The following is a 22968-nucleotide window of genomic DNA, read 5'->3' as shown; positions in this document are numbered from 1 at the left end:
AGGCACATGCGCTGCTCTCAGAGAGCGCAGAGAGTGCTGAGCCCATACGAGGAGGCGTTCCGTCAGGGCGCAGAGCTTCTTTGATCTGACACCGCCCTGGCGGTTCACATAGGCCACTACTGATGTGTTGTCCGTGCGGACTAGAACATGGTGACCATGGAGGAATGGGAGGAAGTGCATGAGCGCTTTCTCGACCGCGAGCATCTCTAGACAGTTTATGTGTAGGAGATTCTCCTGGTCTGACCAGCGGCCATAGACCAGTCTGCCTTCGAAGAGCGCTCCCCAACCTAGGTTGGACGCGTCTGTTGAGACAATTTTCCGGTGTGAAATCACTCCCATAGTCACTCCAGTGTGATACCATTCGGCTGCTAGCCAGGGCTGCAGGGCTGAAACACAGACCTGAGTCACTCTGATTAGCGAGCCGCCGGTCGCCCAGGCTCGATGGGATACGTGCGCTCTCAGCCAGCGTTGAAGCGGGCGCATGCGCAGTAAACCCAGCTGAAGCACTGCTGCAGCTGAGGCCATATGCCCCAGGACGCGCTGAAATGCTTTCAGGGGAACCCGATTGCCTTCTTTGAAGGATGCAGTGAGGCGCTGGATGTGGCGCGCGCGCTGCTCCGACAATCTGGCTGTCATCGCCACTGAGTCCAGTTCTATTCCGAGAAAGGAAATTGACTAGAAATTGAATAGACCCAGGCTTTCCAGATGGCTGAGAAGCGCTGTTCTGTGAGACACAAGTTCTGTCTCTGACTGCGCTATAACGAGCCAGTCGTCCAGATAGTTCAGAATTCGCATTCCCTGACTCCTCAGGGGAGCGAGAGCCGTGTCCATGCATTTCGTAAATGTACGGGGTGCTAAAGACAGGCCGAACGGCAGGACTGTGTATTGATAAGCTCGACCGTCGAAGGCGAATCTCAAGAATGGCCTGTGACGGGGAGTTATCTGGATCTCGAAATACGCGTCTTTCAGATCGAGAGAGATAAACCAGTCTCCTGGGCGGATCTGCGCAAGGATCTGTCTGGTTGTAATCATCTTGAACGGCCGTTTCATGAGAGCCTTGTTCAGATGTCTCAGATCTAAAATAGGTCTTAGTGCTCCGTCCTTCTTGGGAACGAGGAAGTAACGGCTGTAAAAGCCTGACTCGCTCAAGGAAGGATGAACCTGTTCTATGGCCCCTTTTCGCAGCAGCTTCGCTATTTCTGCTTGAAGCAGATGCGCTGTTTCCAAACTCACTTTCGTTTCCGTCTGCGCTATAAAGCGCGGAGGGCGACGAGCAAATTGGAGCGAATAGCCGTGTCTTATGATGTTGAGCACCCATTTTGACGCGCCCCGAATAGCCTCCCATACTTTTGCATGCATGGCTAGGGGTCGAATGGTCTCTGGGTTCAGATCGCCGCATTGCGCGGGATGGGGAACCTGTATCAGAGAGGATGGGGCTGCGCGCGCGCCGCCGATGCTCGGACACGAGGGCAGAAGAACAGGGCTGGCCGACTGTGCAGATTTTAGTAGCTCGATCTCGGATGATGGAGCGTGAACTGCTGTCAGATATCCCAGACGCGAGAGCGGCGTGGGGATTATGGTGTCTGAAAGTGGGTGAGCGTGCTCGTGAGCCGGCGCGGGATATGCACTTATGACACGGCCAGTGTTTGGGAGTTTTATGAGGTTTGCAACCTGTCTGGCAGAGCGGGCAGTGGGCAGGTGTGAGCACAAAGCTGTGGGCACATTTTCTACACTTGATGCTCGAGCGGAATGTTTCCGCTTTAAGAGATAGCGCTCTGGACGCGTTGCCATGGGAACCTCGTCTGTGTGAGGCAGTGAGCACACGGGAGTGGGCACTTTTTCTACACTTAATGTCCCTGCGGCTTGAGCCGTAGCAACTTGAGGTAACTGAGTGACAGAGCGAGCAGCGAGTAGGTGCGAGTAGGTGTTACTACATTTAGTACTCGAGCGGTGTGAGGCCGCTTTATGAGAGAGCGCTCTGAGCGCGTTACCATAGGGACTGTACTTGTGTGAAGCAGTGAGCACATGGGTGTGGGCACATTTTCTACACTTAAAGCACTTATACTCTTTTTGAGATTTATCTGGGTCGCCGTAAAAACGGCGTTTGAGTGCAGGCGAGCGAGTGCTATTACTGGCTCGTTGGCTGCGGTGTGAGCTGCTGCAGTAGCCTGGACGCAGGGGACTGACAGAGCTGTGTGTTTTGATGGCGGTCCGGCCGTAGCGGGACTCAACCATCTTTTCCTCCTTGCGGATGCTAGGAGGACTTCGCGGGCTCGGGCTTCAACGCAATCTTGGGCCGCGGGCCCCGGGGGGGGCGGCGGTCTGTGACGGCTGGTCGAGCGCGACCTAGGGCGACTGCCCTGGCGACGCTGGGAGGCCGGGAAGAGCGCTGATTAGAGCTGCGCACAGGAGGCTGAGATTGAGGGCGGCCTGTGGCTGGGCTCGAACGGCGGGGCAGGAAAAGGTTCATGGCCTGCGACGCCTTCTGTACTTCGGAGAAACGATCCACAATTCCGCTGACCGCAGGGCCAAAGAGGCCGGTGGGCGAGAGTGGTGCGTTAAGAAATACAGCGCGCTCTGACTCACTCATGTCCGCGAGCGTCAACCATAGATGTCTGTCGATGACGGTGAGCGCGGCCATGGATCTGCCGATGTTAAGGCAGACTGACCCGAGCCCTTCTCGTCCAGTTCACGGAGGAGGTCGGCTTGAAGGATCTGAAGAATGGCCATAGAGTGCAGGGCGGAAGCAGCCTGGCCGGAGGCGGCGAAAGCGCGGCCGGCGAGAGCTGAGGTGGTCCTGCAGGCTTTAGACGGCAGGGCAGACTTTGAGCGCCATCTAGCAGACGGCGGGCAAAGGTGCGTTGCCACAGCTTCCTCAACGGCGGGGATACCGTTATAGCCGTTCTCGGCGGCCCCGTCCACCTGGGAGAGAGCCGAGGAGACTGGCGAGCGGAGTCTGGTGGAGAACGGAGCGTTCCAGGATTTAGAGAGCTCAGCGTGGAGCTCAGGCAGGAAGGGTGCTGACCTAGAGGCAGGCGCAGGGCGGCGGCTAGGTAGAAAGCATCCGTCAAGGCGATTGGGCTCCGGCTCCTTGGGTGGGGACCAATCCAGTCCCATTCTCTCGACCGCTTGAGTGAGGAGGCGGAGAAGCTCTGCGTCGACACTAGCGCGGGTTCTGGTAGACTCCAAAGTCGAGGGGGCGGAGCGGTGAGAGCCCGACCACTCCTCGCTGTCAGACGCGAGCAGAGAGCAGCTGTCAGCGACATCATCTGCATCATCCCCCAGAACGACGGCAGTGCGGGCAGAGGCCGGCCGCTGCGCGTCGGTGAAGGGTGGGGGGGAAGGAGAGAGCGAGGCTCGCGGGGGAGGTTCCGGCGAGCCTTCAGCTGTAGCGTCCAGTTCCGGCGGCCTTTGAGAGCGACGTTTCTTTTTACGTGGCCCGGAAGAAGTGGCCGGAGAAGGTGGAGGTTCTTAAAATTTAGCGAGTCGAGCCCGTAGGGTCGACATCGGTAACTCCTCACACTGTTCGCAGCCGCCCTCGGAGAGAGCGCGGGCTGCGTGGTCGAAGCCCAGGCAGAGAGCGCACACCACGTGGCGGTCTCCGTCGCTGAGCGCGGCTCTGCACGAGCCACAGGATGAGCGAGGCATTTGCAACAACGCCTCGCGCTCTTTTAGATGCAAGTGTGTCGCGCCGGACACACAAAACACACAACACAGAGCAAGAAAAGGATATATGTGCCGGATAGCGTAGCAGGCAGGGAAGGCTGAAGGCGGCGAGCGGCCGACGTCCTCAGGCTGAAATCCTTCGGCTTGCTGGTCGCTTGATTCGACGGCGGCTTCCTCAGAGATCAGCGATGCGAAGAGCTTCGCTGAAGAGACAGAAATCAGCGAAGCAGCCTCTGTTCCTTGCTTATATACGCTAAGCCACACCCCTAATGACGGGCTGTGACGCATTAAGCGCGCCAAGCGCGCTCATTGGACGTGACGTCACGCGCAAGGCTCAGCCATAGGCTGCTGCAGTTGCCGCAGAGCAGCCAATGGGCACGCGATTCGCCTGCCCTAGGTCTGCAGGCTGCTGCACTACGTTGACAAGATTTAAAAAATTAAGGATAATTTTTGGCTTCAGTATCTCGAGAAAGGAGACTTTCCCGCAGCGTAAGCTAGCTTACGCAATACGAGAGAACCTCTCGTAAGAGAACCACAATTAACGCTCTGGTTTCTACAACTTTCACTTAGGAGCAAAAATCTGCCTTTAACCCTCTGAGGTCTAAGGGCATTTTTTCACTTTTTCTTCGATTTTACATATCTTAATAAATTCACCTTTTAAAGGCAATTACATAACATAATCCCATGTGTTTTATATCAAAATGTGCAGAGAAAACCCAGCTCTCTTACTGATGAGCTCACCACTTGTCCTAGAGCATTGTGTAAAGAGAGAAGAGGGATCATTTGGCTCTAAAAGGTGAAAAATATAAGTCCGATTTTTTAAATTCTTCAAATCTCTTGTGGAAACATATCATTACTCATGTGGACGAATTATTTTGGTCCTTGAAATGGGTTTCCGAAAGTCTTAGGGTCACAAAAGTAGTGTAATATATGAATAAAATAGTCTGAAGTGACATTTTGAAAAATCGTTTTTAAGTAGGCTACAAGTTTTGTCTGTGACTCTACCTTCACCAAATGTTAGAGGGACTGAGATAAAATAGGACTAAAATAACTTTCTTTCAAGCAAAATGTTTACTTTGTGAAAAAAACTCACTACTAACAATATTCACAAAATGTACACATTTTCATGTTTTCTTGTCTACATTACATGTCAACTTTTCAAAAAAAAAATTCAAACCAAAGATGAACTATATATTAGAAATAACAAAGAAACCCACCATTATTTACAATATTTACACAATGTGCATGTTTTCATGTTTCAGTTATTCAGCTGTCATGCCATGCTGCAAAACAGTTTCTGTCCAGCTGCACGCAAAGCGCAACATCACACTCCCTGCATTTCCAAGGTGTGTCCTTTCTCTGGCCTTGGCTTTGGCAATGCTCACACCTGCTGCGACCTGTGGTGGCTTTTGTGGAAGAATCTGCTGCATGAACGGCAATTGGCACAGGAATATGACCTGCAGGTACCGGGACCGGAGCAGTGTGGAGAGGCTTACCACAGAGTTCAACAGTCAGCTCCTCCATGAAAGCTCTGTGTGTCATGGGTGTTGTTTGCTGGGCCAGACAGAGTTCCTTGTGGAGGATGTAGCTGTTGGTGGTGGCAATGTCCAGAAAATGGTAAAACAGGTGTCTGTACCAGCGCATTGTTTTGTGTTGTGCAGAGTAATACTGAATGAGCTGGTCTGAATGATCAACTCCACCCATGTGTTCATTGTACTCCATAACTGGTGTGGGACAGGGGATTGATGTCTTTGTCCAAGAGCCATCTTGTTGTTTCACTCTCCTCTGCACAGCGTTACCAGAGTGTGCTGTGTGAAGTGTGGAGCAGACTGATACTTCCCTCGTGTCCATCCATTTCACATAGATGAGGGGGCCGTCCCGGATCCATCTTATGGAGCCTCTTTCTGACTTCTTTGTGAGGGCGTTATTTGTTGTCCGAGGGCAGTCCTTGCGGTTCTCCCTGTAGGTCCCACAGGCAGCACATTTTTGCTCATGGAGAGTCCTGAAGAGCTTGGGGCTAGAATAAAAATTGTCCATGTAAAACCAGGGATATCACAACATCATAGAAAAGGCCATGTCCAGAGGGGATGTCACTTCTGCCGGTGTAAACGGAAAAGTCCACTGTTTAGCCATTCCATGAGTCTGCCAAGACAAACAACTTGAATCTTTATCGGTTTGCCTTCATGTACTGCGTCATCCCAGTTTTGGCCTTTGATGCAACCATTCTTTCATCCACAGCCACATCTCTGTGAGGATGATAAAATGACTTGCAGGCATCTTTGATGGTGTTCATCAGGGGTTTCAGTCTGAAAAGTTTGTCATGGTCGACTGTGCCCTTTTTTTTGTCGTTCTGGACATCCTCTTCAGGGTCACTAAGGTGAAGGTTTCAGGAAAGTGCTCTGTATCTGTCCCGTGGCATGATCTGTACATGAAGTGGCAAAGAAGTGATTCTGTCTCCAGTAATCTGCGATGCTGTCGAGTTTCACCATGGCCATGTACAGAAGCAGTCCAATGTACTTGTAAAACTCCCCTATGTTCACATCTAACCATTTATATTTCTTTCCCTGTGCCATTTGTTTAGCAGCCTGCTTGTTTGTGTTTTGGCACAGTGTTTGTATGGTTTGTACAGGGAAGAAAAGTTTGAAGAGGTCGAGGGGTGTATATGTGGAAGTGGAGCTGAGCTGTGGCCCTGGTGTTCGAGCTGGTTGAAACCTGGAGACAGGGGGAGCGATGTCTGGGTCTCTTTCCGTCTTCCAAGACAGTGGAGCTGGCTGCTGTGTAGCTGGGGGTGCTGGTTGATGCTGGGGGGTACGGGACCTCTTGGCTGGCCGGGTTGGTGATGATGGTTGCTGTGTAGGTGGGGGTGCTGGTTGATGCTGGGGGGTACGGGACCTCTTGGCTGGCCGGGTTGGTGATGATGGTTGCTGTGTAGGTGGGAGTGCTGGTTGATGCTGGGGGGTACGGGACCTCTTGGCTGGCCGGGTTGGTGATGATGGTTGCTGTTGCAGTGGAATTAATTAGATAATATTAATTATGTTACTAACCATGAAAATCTGAACTTAGATTTTCATCTTATGATAAACTTTTTATTACACTTCCCATTTTCTATGTCTGATGGTGACTAACTTTCCATTCCAGATCTAACAATAAAACAGGATAACTTTTACTTCCTTTTATTTAGGATGTAGCCACCAGACGAACTTTCGATATGATCTAACCTTCTAACAAACTTTTGACTCAATGTAACCTGGGTCGAATGGAACTTTGAGAAAGGACTCAATGTCCTGTTTATTTTGACTGTATTGTGAAATGATTGACTGAAATATTAATCCCTTACAATGTTTTTGATATTTTGCTGATGTAGCTAACAAAGGGTAATGACAGGGGGGGGGGCTTGCTTTAAACAATTTAACCAATCATATTGATAGCGCATGACATGTTAGTCATGATGATTCTATTTTGATGTGTCTGGCTTTACCCTATAAAGCCTACTGTATTCTTGTGTTGGGCCGAGAATCTCTGAGTATTGCTCGAGAACTCCCGGCCGTTTTGAATAAACCATCTGAGGGACATTTACTGAAGTCTGTCTCATTTGTTTTTATGCTGCGCAGCAAAGAAGTTAGGAAAGTAGACTCGGCCAGTTGTCGACTGAAGTCATTTTCATTTATATAGCGCTTTTAACAATGTAGATTGTCTCAAAGCAGCTTTACAGAGATAAATGTATAATTTAACGTAAGATTGTTTTGGCTTTATAGCGGTTCTTTAATAAAGTTATTTTCCAGCTAAAGTTAGTTTTGATTGATTCGCTTCCGTCGCAACGATCATTTGTTTTTAAATTAGGGCCGCCAAGACGACACCATTCTCTCTACACAGACTTTAAACGCGAACCTGTGAGAAATGCTGATGGCGTTCAGATGCGCATTAAGAATGGGTTCTATAGTTATGTGCGTTTGAATATATGTGTGCAGGTTTGGAATTCCCTACAAACCAAACCTAAACAAATTACTGGTGTTTCCTTATAGTTTTGATTCAGAATTTTATTTTATTTTATCAATTCGGGGTAGATACGCAAATTGAGTTTTCCCGACGACGCGTTATCTGGAGAGTGGTAAAGGGATCCTCCATAGGGAGAGACTAGTTGGCCCTTCAGCACTGCGTTGACACCGGGTCCAGGCGAAGGTCCTTCATCAGATCTGGAAACGGCCTGGATCCGGCAGGCTGCGGGAAAACCTTGGGATAAACAAAGACACTAAAATTAGCGTAGATGCCATTCTTCTCATGATGTAACAAGTACATCAGGATTTATGGGAAGTGTTCCCGGTTCCAGCTGACCTAATCTATGCAGCCTAATATTGAATTATAGAAGTCTATAATGTATTATGTGAACGCTATGTCAAAGAGATGTGTCTTTAATCTAGATTTGAACTGACAGAGTGTGTCTGCTTCCCGGACAATGGTAGGAAGGCTGTTCCAAAGTTTTGGTGCTAAATAGGAAAAGGATCTACCGCCAGCAGTTGATTTTGATATTCTAGGTATTATCAACTGGCCGGAATTTTGAGATCGCAATAGACGTGAAGGAGTATAATGCGTTAAGAGCTCGCTCAAGTACTGCGGAGCTAAACCATTTAGTGCTTTGTAAGTAATCAGTGATAATAATCTGTGATTCTGAATGCGGTGACGGAGAGACACACATTCTCCTCAATACATTGTGTTCATCCGCGCTGTGCTGTGTCGAGGCACAACTCACGTAAAGTTGATAACTCCGCGAATGACTGCAATTGCAGATTTCAAACAGAGATGGCGACAAAGAGGAAAAGCCACGGACTGCAGCTTTAACATATCCTACATAAACTTGTAATGTAATGCATTTATGTTTTTGTTATTAGTCTGCAGCCAAAACTTATTATTATTATAAATATAATATATAAAGTTCTATAATTCAATTTCAATCTGTACAAAAACACTTTAATGTTTGTGTTGGCTGTTTCTACATATAAAGTTTTTATACAGTAAGACAGCTGTGATTGTGATTATTTTTTTATTCATTGTCGCCAAATGGGGCCATTCAAAGCCTTTATAAAGTCCCTCTTTCTATGGAAACTGTCTCCTAATGGCTAACACACACAACACATGCAGGTAAGCGTCCAACACTAGTTTTGCTATTGCTTTATATAATAATCTGTACAATATTGTGAATATGTGAGCATAACGTTATACATATCATCGGCAAACGTGAATATATCTATAAGCTAACACTGGTCTCTCAGCAAGACCCCTGCCCTGTTCTCCTTGCACCATAACTCAGTGTGTCTCCTCTGACCCTTGTTTTGTCTAATCCTGGCCTGTCCCTGCTCTCTTGACTGCATAGCAGGCTCATAATTATATGGCTGAGGTCCGTCATACGAGTAAACATTAAGGCTACAATTTCCTCAGCGTCCGAACTGTCATTGTGATCCATTGCTTTCCTATTGTTTACTTTGACCGCACTCCCTCCCATTTCGTCACTTCCGGTTTGGCGGTTTTCAAATGCGGAAGTAAAGTTTTCTCACAAAAACGTCTCCAGAATCCCTTTAAATAGAATTGTTTTTGCTAATTATGTCATATACAGTATGTCTCGGCTTTTCCTTGTGTGTGAATAAAACTTCTTTTTTTAATGAAACTGAATAAATAAATGTTATTGAAGTTTAAACTTTTTTTATTGTCATGGAAAGCTTGTACAATAGAACTAAAACATGCATGTGTGCAACAGCATCTCAGTGACAGTTGCTTTTAGGGGCCTTAAAAAAAATCTGTGCCATATGTTTGTGGCGAGCAGGACGAGGCCGAGGGCCGTGACAGAACGAGATAGCTGATGAGCGACGACAGTAAAGGACGAGAGAGGACTAGGCCTGGATTTTATGTTGTGTTTTGTTTATGTTTTATTATCTGTGGGCGGCAGTCGTCCGTGAGAGGCACAGACACATAATAAAACATAAACAAAACACAACATAAAATCCAGGCCTGGTCCTCTCTTGTCCTTCACTGTGGTCGCTCCTCCTTTTATCAGCAATCACGCCACCAGCCTTGTCCTGTTTGTCACACTCACAATGCAAACATGCTGCAAATACTCACAATGCAACCAAATACAGAAACGTGCTGCAAATACTCACAATACAACCAAATACAATAACATGCTGCAAATACTCACAACGCAACCAAATACAATAACATGCTGCAAATACTCACAATGCAACCAAATATAATAACATGCTGCAAATACTCACAACGCAACCAAATACAATAACATGCTGCAAATACTCACAATGCAACCAAATACAATAACATGCTGCAAATACTCACAATGCAACCAAATACAATAACATGCTGCAAATACTCACGACGCAACCAAATACAATAACATGCTGCAAATACTCACAACGCAACCAAATACAATAACATGCTGCAAATACTCACGACGCAACCAAATACAATAACATGCTGCAAATACTCACAATGCAACCAAATACAGAAATGTGCTGCAAATACTCACAATGCAACCAAATACAATAACATGCTGCAAATACTCACGACGCAACCAAATACAATAACATGCTGCAAATACTCACAATGCAACCAAATACAGAAATGTGCTGCAAATACTCACAACGCAACCAAATACAGAAACATGCTGCAAATACTCACAATACAACCAAATACAGAAACGTGCTGCAAATACTCAAAACGCAACCAAATACAGAAATGTGCTGCAAATACTCACAACGCAACCAAATACAGAAATGTGCTGCAAATACTCACAACGCAACCAAATACAATAACATGCTGCAAATACTCACAACGCAACCAAATACAATAACATGCTGCAAATACTCACAATCCAACCAAATACAGAAACACGCTGCAAATACTCACAACGCAACCAAATACAGAAACACGCTACAAATACTCACAACACAATCAAATACAGAATTGTGCTGCAAATGAAATGCTTGTGAATACTCACAACGCAACCAAATACAGAAATTCCATTTGCAGCATGTGTTGTATGTGTTCATTTTCATTGGTAGTTGTGATGTGGACGTGTTCAATGAAGCAACAAAAGTTGAGTAAAGTTTAACCTGTGCCTCATCTTAGCGTGGTGTCTTGGCATGTATTGTTATTGTTAAGGAAGACACATTTGCTCAGGTCTGCAAACATAAAAAAAAAAAAAAAAACACATGAAAAAAGCCAACACTACAATAGTATAAATAATCGTTCTCACAAATGTAAAAAAATCGATTACTGTTGGTGAGATTGCTCATATAATATAGATTGAAAAGAATGAATGTAAGGACTGTTTAGTATCTATTGAGTAAGAGTGATGAGAGTTTCTTCTTGAGAAGACTTGAAGAGCTACTGAAGAGTCAGATTCTCATATCCAGAAGAGCCGGACTGGTGAACAGCAGGTCTGGGATGGACAGACTGTGTGAAAGACTCATTGATTATTACTGTATCTGACTTTTGAATGCACAAACTCTTTTGCACATATAGTTTTCAACATTTCTCTTACTGTGAGTGTGGCGTAGAGGTCAGATGATCTGGACGTGAGCTCAAGAGCTGCATATGAGCCTGCACTGGGATCATCGCTCTACAGGGAAACAGAGAGAAGAAATTTACAGCACAAAAAAGAAGAAGAGATTTTAAACATTGTGAGTTCATGTCTCAATCAGAGTTTGTCAGTTTGTTGCGAGATGTTTGAGCAGTCTGATAATTTCACAACATATGATGTAAACTGACTTGATCACAAGTTGGACAAGCCATAAACAACATCTCTAATTATACAAAAAAGCATAAAACACTTTTATTACTTTAATGATATTATTCTGTGGTTCTTTAATCATCTCACCTCATTTATAGCATATCTTCTGTTTATTCTCTTCTTTTGACTGTCAAAAACACAACAAAGTTATTTAATTGTTTCATATACAATTAATAATCAAATATATTTATGAATTAGTTTGAAAATATATTTATGTACTCTTTATTGATAGACTTTTATTTACATAATAAATGATAATATTATGATGATGATGATGATGAATAATCCTCCAGATGCCGCTGTGATCACAATCACATTGCTACCAGCAAAACGATGAACTGAAAGAGGAAGATCATCATGATTAACTCTCCAAACTGATGAATGATGTGAAGATACAGGAGTGTGTTAATAAAAGCTTCACCTGTGACAGTTACAGCGTCTGATCTCTGAGATCCATGTTGATTGTGAGCCTGACAGTAGAAGCGTCCACTCTGTAGTGCACTGAAACTCTGTCCAGATCCAACAGCTGAGGTTTCATTCTCCTTAAACCAGCTGAAGTTCAGAGCAGGAGGGTTTGAGTCACTGATGCAGTTCAGAGTCACTGAATCTCCCTCCACTATTACACCAGATCCACTCATCAACACTGAGACGCTCCTGGGAGGGTCTAAAACAGACAAAAATGGAGATTCACTATAGATAGAAAATTATAAATTTAAATGTGAACAGTGTGTTTTTTGGTCCAACACACACACACACACACACATATATACTGATATATATATACACCGAAAATAAGCTGATTGTTGAAACCTCAGAGGTCTTGTCTCTTGTTACCTGACGGTGGAAAGGAAAAATCAGCCTGCATCTGGTTATTATCAGGTGAGGAAATAACCAGAGATAAAGCATATTAAAGGCTGAAGAGATGTTGAGAAGAAAAAGATGAAGTACCTGTTGAGGAGATCTGATGATCTGTGACGCTGCTGGATGGATTCATTTCTGATTCTCTTGTGACTGAAAATGAGCTGATTGTTGAAACCTCAGTGGTCTTGTTATCTGAAGGTGGAAATAAAAGATAGACCTGAATTTGGTTATTACATTTATATATTAACACACTCATCTAAAAACTGCATATAACCATGAATTAAGCAGGACATTGACCTTTATATAATAATATGAAGCTGCTGTCCCATTTTCATGTACATTTCTGCAATGAATGTGTCACATTATTCACTTACTCTCCTTAACCAGCAACAAAATCTCTGAAAGGTCATCAAGCAAAGTCAAAGACACAGGCAAAATCCCCTCCACACCACACCAGTATTGGCCTTCATCCTCTGTTCTCAGATCAGTGATGGTGACGGTGAAAACTCTGGCCGTCGTGTCGTCAGTCAGAGAGAATCTCTCGTCTTTAGCTGGAGATCCTGATTTAACCATGATGTTTATATTTAACAATAAACACTCCCCTTTACAAAAATACTTTGATTTTGATTCAAATCCAGATTTATATGAGCATCTGATCTCAACTCTCTCTCCTCTGGATCCAGTAATTGTCTGTGAAGCTCCAACAACAACAGCTGAAAACACAAATATCATTATATATAGCTGTTATGTGTGAGCAAGAGACATAAGCAGGCCAGAATAATAACTTACAAATATCATCCATATGAGTCTGATGATCATGTGATAACAGAGGAAAAACAAGAGAAGATGTCAAACTCTGTGTAAAAGAGCTGAGAGTCTCAAACTCACCTGTACAGATGCTGGAAAAGAGCAGCAGGACGTCCAACATGATGAAATTTGACAAGCGTTTCGCTTCAATAAAAGACCAAATTCTGTGTGACAAACGTTACTGTCGTTCTCTTCCGTACTGAATAAACGACATGCAGTATTAGCAACTAATATCAACATTTCCTTCCCCTTCTGTCTCTCTACACAGGATCTTAAAAGAGCTCATAAGTGATGTTTCACTACACTGTAAAAAATTTCTAACCTCCCTAACTCAAAATTTTCTAGTGACTGATAACATCAAATTTTTTCAATTGGCCCAAGTGAAATTCTGTAAATTTAATTTTATAATTTACAGAATTTCACTTGGGCCAATTGAAAAATTTAGATGTTATCAGTCACTAGAAAAGTGAGATTTTTTTACAGTGTATACAGTAGTTACAGGTCAGTCGCGAGACAGTGTTCCTCTCATGTCTAGCAGTAAACTCACTACAATCACCTCAAATATGGATTTAAAAATACATGCATTGTTTTTTCCACACTTGATAAAACTGCATGCACTGAATATAATATTTGTAGATCTCTTTTGTTTGAATACGATATATTTCATGACATTGCAGTGTCCAACCCCTGCTGCTAGATGTCATATTAACCCATTAACCCCTGCTGGTAGATGTCATATTAACCCCATTAACCCCTGCTGGTAGATGTCATAATAACCCCATTAACCCCTGCTGGTAGATGTCATATTAACCCCATTAACCCCTGCTGGTAGATGTCATATTAACTCCATTAACCCCTGCTGGTAGATGTCATATTAACCCATTAACCCCTGCTGATGTCATATTAACCCCATTAACCCCTGCTGGTAGATGTCATAATAACCCCATTAACCCCTGCTGGTAGATGTCATATTAACCCCATTAACCCCTGCTGGTAGATGTCATATTAACTCCATTAACCCCTGCTGGTAGATGTCATATTAACCCCATTAACCCCTGCTGGTAGATGTCATATTAACCCCATTAACCCCTGCTGGTAGCTGTCATAATAACCCCATTAACCCCTGATGGTAAATGTCATATTATCTCCGTTAACCCCTGCTGGTAGATGTCATAATAACCCCATTAACCCCTACTGGTAGATGTCATATTAACCCCATTAACCCCTGCTGGTAGATGTCATATTAACTCCATTAACCCCTGCTGGTAGATGTCATATTAACTCCATTAACCCCTGCTGGTAGATGTCATATTAACCCCATTAACCCCTGCTGGTAGATGTCATATTAACCCCATTAACCCCTGCTGGTAGCTGTCATAATAACCCCATTAACCCCTGATGGTAAATGTCATATTATCTCCGTTAACCCCTGCTGGTAGATGTCATAATAACCCCATTAACCCCTACTGGTAGATGTCATATTAACCCCATTAACCCCTGCTGGTAGATGTCATATTAACTCCATTAACCCCTGCTGGTAGATGTCATATTAACTCCATTAACCCCTGCTGGTAGATGTCATATTAACTCCATTAACCCCTGCTGGTAGATGTCATATTAACCCCATTAACCCCTGCTGGTAGATGTCATATTAACCCCATTAACCCCTGCTGGTAGATGTCATATTAACCCCATTAACCCCTGCTGGTAGCTGTCATAATAACCCCATTAACCCCTGATGGTAAATGTCATATTATCTCCGTTAACCCCTGCTGGTAGATGTCATATTAACTCCATTAACCCCTGCTGGTAGATGTCATATTAACCCCATTAACCCCTGCTGGTAGCTGTCATAATAACCCCATTAACCCCTGATGGTAAATGTCATATTATCTCTGTTAACCCCTGCTGATAGATGTCATATTAACCCCACTAACCCCTGCTGATAGATGTCATATTAACCCCATTAACCCCTCCTGGTAGATGTCATATTAACTCCATTAACCCCTGCTGATAGATGTCATATTAACCCCATTAACCCCTGCTGGTAGATGTCATAACTACACTATATGGTTTAAACAATATATTTCTCCATTGACAGCCATTCAAATAGTGTTTCCTGACAAAATATGTTTTAAATTCCCAACATTTTGTAATTTTACAGTAAATGCCTATACTGTTTTTAATTCCCCAGCTCAGGAAAGCCATTAGTGAGGATGCGAAACGTTTCTTTTCTTGTGATATCATCAGCCAGTCAGTGGCATCATAAATTCACTGTCCTGATAAGCCACTTGCTAATTAGTTAACATCACTCTTTACTGTATGGTTACTGTCACCCACTGACTGAGTTTACGACATTAATAGTGTTGGGTCCGAGTCCATCTATGTCGAGTCCGAGTCGAGTCCAAGTCCTTACCAATCAAGTCCGAGTCCAAAGGGGGCTGAGTCGGACTTGAGTCCGAATCCTTAACATCCAAGTCCGAGTCGAGTCCGGCCGAGTCAACAAAGAATACAATTATTTGAAATTGACCTTTCACAGACCCGCCCCTCTTAGTTACTGTTGCTACGTCTGACAAGCCTTTTTAGCTCTCACTCCACACATCATGTTCTCACACAGTGAAAAATATATTGCGGAGCAAAGAGGACACTGATAGTGCGCCAACAGACAAGACAGAGCAGGTTCCTTTTGGTATAAAATAAAGTCTCAGCTTTAAAATTGTGTCATTTTTTTGTGAAATTCAAACAATAAATACCATTTTGTGACGCTTTAATGTATATCGCCTTAGTTCAAGCAGCATGTGAACTGATCATCAATTTTAGTTATTGCACGAATTAAACATGAATGAACATTAGAACTGCAAAAAGATGTTAATACACACCATTTTTCAAGTTCAAGTCCACTGACTGATTTGGTTTGTTTGTCAGACAAAAATGGTGGATATCTGCATTATGATTTGTCACATTATTCAGAATCTGCAAGGTAATGCTCAAGAATTCAACCCGATGCATTAAGAGCCAGGGGTAAACGTTTGAGCAAGAAGATGGTGATGTGTACATTTTTCTTATTTTCTAACATGTTAATGTCTTTAAGGGCAGTACTAAATTAATAAATTAAAAAAAACAATAAGAACAATTTACACCAATTTACACGCCCTGGCTCTTAATGGATGTTTCCTTCTTGAGCATGACTGAATGTTTGCAGCATTTGTAATAGTTGTGTATGAGTCCCTCAGTTGTCACCAGTGTGAAAAGATGGATCTCAAAATCGTACTATCACTGCTAGTAAGGAGTCAAATATGCAGAAGATGCTGGAAAAGCAAAGAATGTGCAGGAGCTGGAGGATTTATCTGAAGACCATTGGGCAGTTGAACTGTTCGGGACAAACAAGGGACTCACGAACAACCATTACAAAAAACAACAACAAAAAAACAGTTGTGGATACTTCAGGTAATGACACACAATATTAAAAATCAAGCCTATGTAATTTGTCTTGTATTTTGAGTTTGTATTTTGTCTTGTGGACTAGACTATTCTTAAAGGAGAACTCCGGTCAATTTTAACATTGAGCTCATTTTTTTGTACATTTGGAGTGCTGTCAGTACAGAGAACAACGACAAAAATTGTTTTTTTGAGTTATCCTCTTTTTAAAATTTGCACCCTGTTGACTTCAATGGGGCAAGTTTTAAACCTGCTTTTAGGCTCTTAACATCCTTGATGTGTCATTACAAGTGCACAGGTCATGTGAGTGATTCCTTCAGAGTGAACGCGGGTGAATCTGACTGCAGTAGATGTGAAAGATATGAATAAAAATGACGTTTATTCAGCCAGCGCTCATACCTGTATTTACATCCTGTTTTCGGTCGAAGTCCACAGTAGTCGATTGTCGAGTTCACGCGCATAGGTTTAGTACCTATGATCACGCGTGTGAACTCGACAATCGACTACTGTGGACTTCGACCGAAAACAGGATGTAAATACAGGTATGTGCGCTGGCTGAATAAACATCATTTTTAATGTAATGACACATCAAGGATGTTAAGAGCCTAAAAGCAGGTTTAAAACTTGCCCCATTGAAGTCAACAGGGTGCAAATTTTAAAAAGAGGATAACACGTTGTAGGCAACACCGATTTTTGTCGTTGTTCTCTGTACTGACAGCACTCCAAATGTACAAAAAAATGAGCTCAATGTTAAAATTGACCGGAGTTCTCCTTTAAAGGGATGGTTCGGAGTAAAATCAACCTAGGGTTCTTTCCCTTGGTTGAAAAAAAACAAAACATTTTTATGATCCTTCTTATTAAAAAATAAATAAAACATTTTGGAAGTTCTGCTAGGTGTATGCAAGGGTGTAACTTTGGTTTGAAAAGTGGGGGGGACACAAAATGGGGGGAACATTTTTCGATTTGAATCCCATTTCCCGCATTTACATACATTTAGGGACTATGGTGATACAAGATAATTAAAAATAATAATAATTTTGAAAATAATTAAGTTGATTATAATGATAAATTCTGCCAAAAAGAATAGTAGGCTACTAAACTATGTATAACAAAAAGATGTTTTTTTTTTTTATTGACTTTTTTTATTTTTTAATAGATTGCCAAGACTTGAGAGAATCATTTTATAAAGTCAAAAATGTTCACTATTAATGTTTTGTGTGTAAATAAAATTGAAATAAAGTCAACTCAATTTCCTCTGTAATGTAGAAACAACATTAAGACAGTATATTTTAAATAATTGTTTAATAGCATCTTTTTATGAATGAAGGCCAGTATCACTGATATTAATATAGGCTACTGATGTCTCGATGAAAATGACCCCCCCCCCCCCCCCAATTTTAAACATTTATTAGGCTTCAAAAATCTAACAAATTTTAATTTAAGTGAACTTTAAACAATCCTCACTTAAACCTATAATAAATGTCATATTTACCTGTGCCTTTCCTGTCTAACATGTATGAAATATACAGAAATTGAATAAGGTTATCAAATAGTCCGCACTGCATAAATTGTAATTACATATAGATTAATCCTTATTAAAGCTACAAATGTTCTTTAGTCAAGATCAGTGAGTAATTTTCTCTGTTCCCTTTGTTCTTTGGTTAACTTTACTGACAGAGAGAATTAGTGGCTGCTGTCACTTTAAGACCAGCCGCTGAGAGGATCTCACGCATTTAATTTTCTACTCTTGACTTTTATTTAACTAATTTAAGACTGTTCTTGTGAGGATATTCGACAAAACAGGCATTTTGGCATAAATGTGTGTGTTATTGTTCGTTCAAGCGCGAAAGAGAATTGGATTTTGGCGCGCTGTCTGTGCGTCGAGAGCTACCTGCACATTAGAACTTTCAGTGAGCTATTTTTAGAGTGTGGACGCGACGTTCCTGGACGCGGCAGCGCGCATCGGCACAGGCTCTCTGTGTCCTGCTCCTCCTTGGCGATGAGGGTGTACGAAAAAAATAAAAATAATAACAAACGAATTTGAAAGTGGGGGGGACACAAACGGGATTTTGAAAAGTGGGGGGGACACAAACGGGATTTTGAAAAGTGGGGGGGACATGTCCCCCCTGTCCCCATAGGAAATTACGCCCTTGGGTGTATGTAAACTTATGACCAAATTGTAAATGTAACAAAAAATCATAACATTATTAGACATCAAAATGTTGCTTTGGTTATCACGTTCTCATGTTGCTATGGTTACTGTGTCAAATAATCCCAATTTCATGACTCACAGGACTATAATTTAGCGGATTAACTCCCACATTTAAATGCAGTTATCACTCAAACTTTACACTGTGAACGTAACCACTGGTCCTCTAAAAGCATGAAAAACAAAACTATTATTTAGATTGTCAATAGCGCTCCTTTTAAGCCACTTACTTACTTCTGCACTCTCACTAAAACTCGTCATAAACTGAAGTTGTCCGCAATAGTGAATCTCTTATATACATCGCGTCTAGACTTTGTTGTTTATGAGGGGATTTGCGAAAGCTCATGCTGATTCTGAACATACATTTTGAGCGAATTCTTCGCATGTTGACTCTAAAACGCCTCTGATTGGCCACTGCGTTCACGCGCTTAATATACATGTCTGTGATTGGCTACAATGCTCAACGCTGAAACAACACAATGTAAGTAGTTTCATTTCGTTTTTGAATAATATAGTGTCCTCCAGTGCCCGGATTCGACTATACTCTGACATTTTTCCGAGTCTAAAATGTCCGAGTCCGTGTCAAGTCCGAGTACAAATTCACCCGAGTGCGTGACACGTCCGAGTTCATTCAAAACTGGACTCCAGTCCGAGTTCGAGTACCCCAACTCTAGACATTAATATTCAAATATCTGCACCCATTATACATTTATTAGACAAGATTATTTAAGACTACTGTACCATTTTTGAAATTATACAGAGCATTCATATGCAACAAAAGTCTAAAGCAAAATAAGGGGTTTGGTTGTTCGTTGATGAGGCGTCTGTGTTCAGTCAGTCTGTTTTTTAACAATGCTGTGATAGATGGCCTCTTCTTGAGCAGAATCTGCTGTAAGACACTGATAAACGTGACTCTGTCTACTGGCGTTCATGTCTGTGTAGATCTGATCTGGATCTGCAGCAGCAACATTTATATAGTAGAGGTCGGAGTTGGCTGGTTCTGTGTTCGCAGGTCTGTGAAACTCGTTTGCTGCCGAACTGTTATCACATCGAGCTGTGTGTGAGTTTGGCAGGACAGTCGGGCCCCCTTCATCATATTCATTCTGTACATTGGAAGAAGGAAATAATTGCTTCATCATTGTTGACGACAAGTATACTTGAGAGGAACTAAAGTTAATAATGATGGAAATGTTCAAGGAAGATGACTCTGACTAACCTCTTCTCCTTTTCTTAATGTCAGATGAAGCACTGCAGTGAAGAAGGCCAGACCTGTGATAGATGCATGTTATATAAGTTTCAAAACTTCCTGTATGTAAATTCAATCCTTCAAATTAGCTTGAATCACGACATTGTGTCGATGTCTCGTTTGTTTTGTTTAGACAGCAAGAATCTGACTAAAAAAATGAAAGAAAGAAAATATGAAATCCTGTTATTACAAACCCAATTGTTTTAATCTGAATGATTATGTCTGTTTTCATGTAGATTTTCAATCATTAGGGACTATAGAGTGTCTGAATTCACTGATGTAATGCAGATTTTATTTATTAATATATCATTCAAAAATATTACCACAAGTCAGCTTTTTCGTTCGTATGGCCAACACAAGCGGTACTGCACATATCAGGAGCAAAAACAAAACTCCTGCGATGATGATGCCAGTTGAACCTGAGAACAGAAAAAAAGACAAAATTGCTAAATCATCTGGTTCACAGAATGAAATGAAAGAGAGAAATATCAGCAGCGAGCGTGTGAGATGTTGAGAGGCGTTTACCTGTGTCAGGTGAAGAAGTTTGGGGTAAAGGGGTTTGAGCCAATGGATCTGATGAAACAGTCGTTAAAACTTCAGTCTTCTTATCTAAAGGGGTAACAATGAAGATGGACTAGAATTAAGTTATAATATTAATACATGAGCACACTCAATTCAATTCAAAACAGATACAAACATTAATTTAGACTATTGCTATAGTTCAATTAGTAGAAGTGGCATCAATCACTTACCCAGTTTAACCAGCAACAAAATCTCTGAATAGACATCAGTAGTAAAAGTCCTGCTCACAACACACCAGTATTGGCCTTCATCCTCTGTTCTCAGATCAGTGATGGTGACGGTGAAAACTCTGGCCGTCGTGTCGTCAGTCAGAGAGAATCTCTCGTCTTTAGCAGGAGATCCTGATTTAATCATGATGTTTTTATTCAACAATGAACACTTCCCTTTACAAAAATACTTTGATTTTGATTCATATCCAGATTCATATGAGCATCTGATCTCAACTCTCTCTCCTCTGTATCCAGTAATTGTCTGTGGAGCTCCAACAACAACAGCTGAAAACACAAATATCATTAGCGAGGATTAGCATGTTTACTGTATTAAGAAAGACTGACGGCTGCAGGAATACAAGACCAGTGAAAATTAGAGAAGTTTAAAAGTCACACATCCGAATCTTGAACTCACCGATACGAATGCAGGACCAGAGAAGAAGAATAAGGTTCCACATGGTGAAGCTTTACGGCACTTTCTTTGACTAAATCAAATCCTTTAACACTGACAGATGTCTCTTTCTTCCGTACTGGCACACAGAATGGTGTAAGGCTTAACTTCTCCTTCCCCTTATTTCCTAAAATATATTGACATTAAAAGCTTACTGTGCATTTCGAAACAGATCTAGTTCATAACAACTATGTTTTCATGTGACCTCAGAGAGTCACTCACACTTAAACATGTCTAAATGACAATCACTGTAAAAAAGAATACATTGATTTTATTGATATCTAATCAATAAAATTGAGGCAACAGATTACAAGCAATATTATTAATTAAATTTAACAAATTAGAATTGAGTAATAATTAATCAAATTAATTCCTTAAAAGTTAACCATTTAAAATGAGTAAAATTTACAAAATATCCGTTATTGCCAACATTGAAGACACCTGGTGTTAACAAGCAGAATCACTGAAGGAGAAAACCATAATTAAAGTCACCATTATGGTGATCAGTGTTTGTTTTAGTTGGGCTCTTGAACCTTAAATTATTAACTTTAAGTTTTGTTTCTTTTCTGTATTTTACAAAAGCACAATGGTTTGTTTTTATTGTGAATGTACACAAATAAAATCAGACCCTTTACAGTTTCAAATGATCTTACTCTTATCTGTATGACCATCAATGACAGACAGTTGTTTCCACTGTTATAATGAGACAAAATCATTATGCATTGTGCCGATTTGCGTCGTGGAAGTCTCACTACTGTCCAGTGAGGAAATATGCGTGTCCTGGAAATGGGAAGCTTCACTCGCCGTCTCCTCGTGGAAAGCTGAAGTAGACTTAGATGTAGATGGCACTTTTCTCCTACTCGCTCATCTTTCCGTGACTTCTTGAAAATGCGTAAAATTGACCATCAGCCATGTTAATGAACTCTAACGCGCAAAGAAAATTACAGCGTAGGCTACACACAACATGTTAATCAAACCAATAAGTTTTAAAAAACAGTTTGGGCCAGACATGTAAATGCACCGAACTCGTTTCGAAACCCTTGACCCCAAAACCGAGGTACGTACCGAACCGTGACCCCTGTGTCGCCTAAGAAATACACAAGGGTCTCGTTTCCGCTATACACCAAAATGCCATGACACAAACAGTAAACATGGCAACTTATAAGAAAAGTACAGTTTGAATGAACCCAACAGCTTATAAAACTATTATCAGGGACGTAGCACAAGATCCCGGGCCCTACAGGCAGTCCTTATGGGCCCCCATGTTCCTCAACCCTTAAAGCTTATACATGACATTGGAGTTTCCCCCCCCAGTAAATGCCACTGAAGGTATAGCCTAATATTAATGCCATATGTGCTTAAGTCACCATTTCTGACTTTCTTAACATACTCTGGTCTACAGTCACTTTACTTAAATGATTGAAAGTGAAATGTTCTGCTCTTTCAATGGGTTGTCTCAGTTCATTTTTAACACATTAACGATCACGGAGATATTCAAGCAGTTAAGCTCTATAGATTTTGTGTTCTAGTTTGTGCTCAGATGGACTCAACCATTTGGTGCATTAGCAAGGGGTGGGTGAGACCTTATAGTCTTTACAAAATGTAGTCAGTAAATCAATGAGTTATTCAACTAATACACTAACTTTACATTTCATCTGACATTCATTATGAAGTTTAATTAGGAAATAAAAATATACAGGGAAA

General features: G+C 42.1%; 1 protein-coding gene across 2 annotated transcripts; it reads right to left on the bottom strand.

Moving 5' to 3' along the window:
* Positions 1–4224: 4224 nt before the first annotated feature.
* On the bottom strand, positions 4225–22015 carry LOC311284099 (uncharacterized protein). Of its 2 annotated transcripts, XM_084398943.1 has the most exons (9): positions 21918–22015; positions 21229–21391; positions 20775–21098; positions 12410–12514; positions 11883–12125; positions 11706–11799; positions 11549–11588; positions 11213–11290; positions 4225–6665 (listed from the first exon to the last, which is right to left on the bottom strand). In XM_084398943.1, the coding sequence occupies exons 2-9, from the start codon at positions 21269–21271 to the stop codon at positions 6039–6041; spliced, it is 1554 nt and encodes a 517-aa protein (XP_084255069.1). In that variant the 5' UTR covers positions 21272–21391; positions 21918–22015; the 3' UTR covers positions 4225–6038. The 2 variants fall into 2 exon arrangements, with proteins under 2 accessions (XP_084255069.1, XP_084255070.1); XM_084398944.1 differs by lacking the exons at positions 20775–21098; positions 21229–21391; positions 21918–22015 and adding an exon at positions 12697–13008 and having other exon boundaries at positions 4227–6665.
* Positions 22016–22968: the final 953 nt, after the last annotated feature.

The sequence above is a fragment of the Rutilus rutilus genome (assembly GCF_951802725.1).
Source record: "Rutilus rutilus genome assembly, chromosome: 2".
Taxonomy (NCBI): domain Eukaryota; kingdom Metazoa; phylum Chordata; class Actinopteri; order Cypriniformes; family Leuciscidae; genus Rutilus; species Rutilus rutilus.
This window is presented reverse-complemented; position numbering and strand designations above follow the sequence as displayed.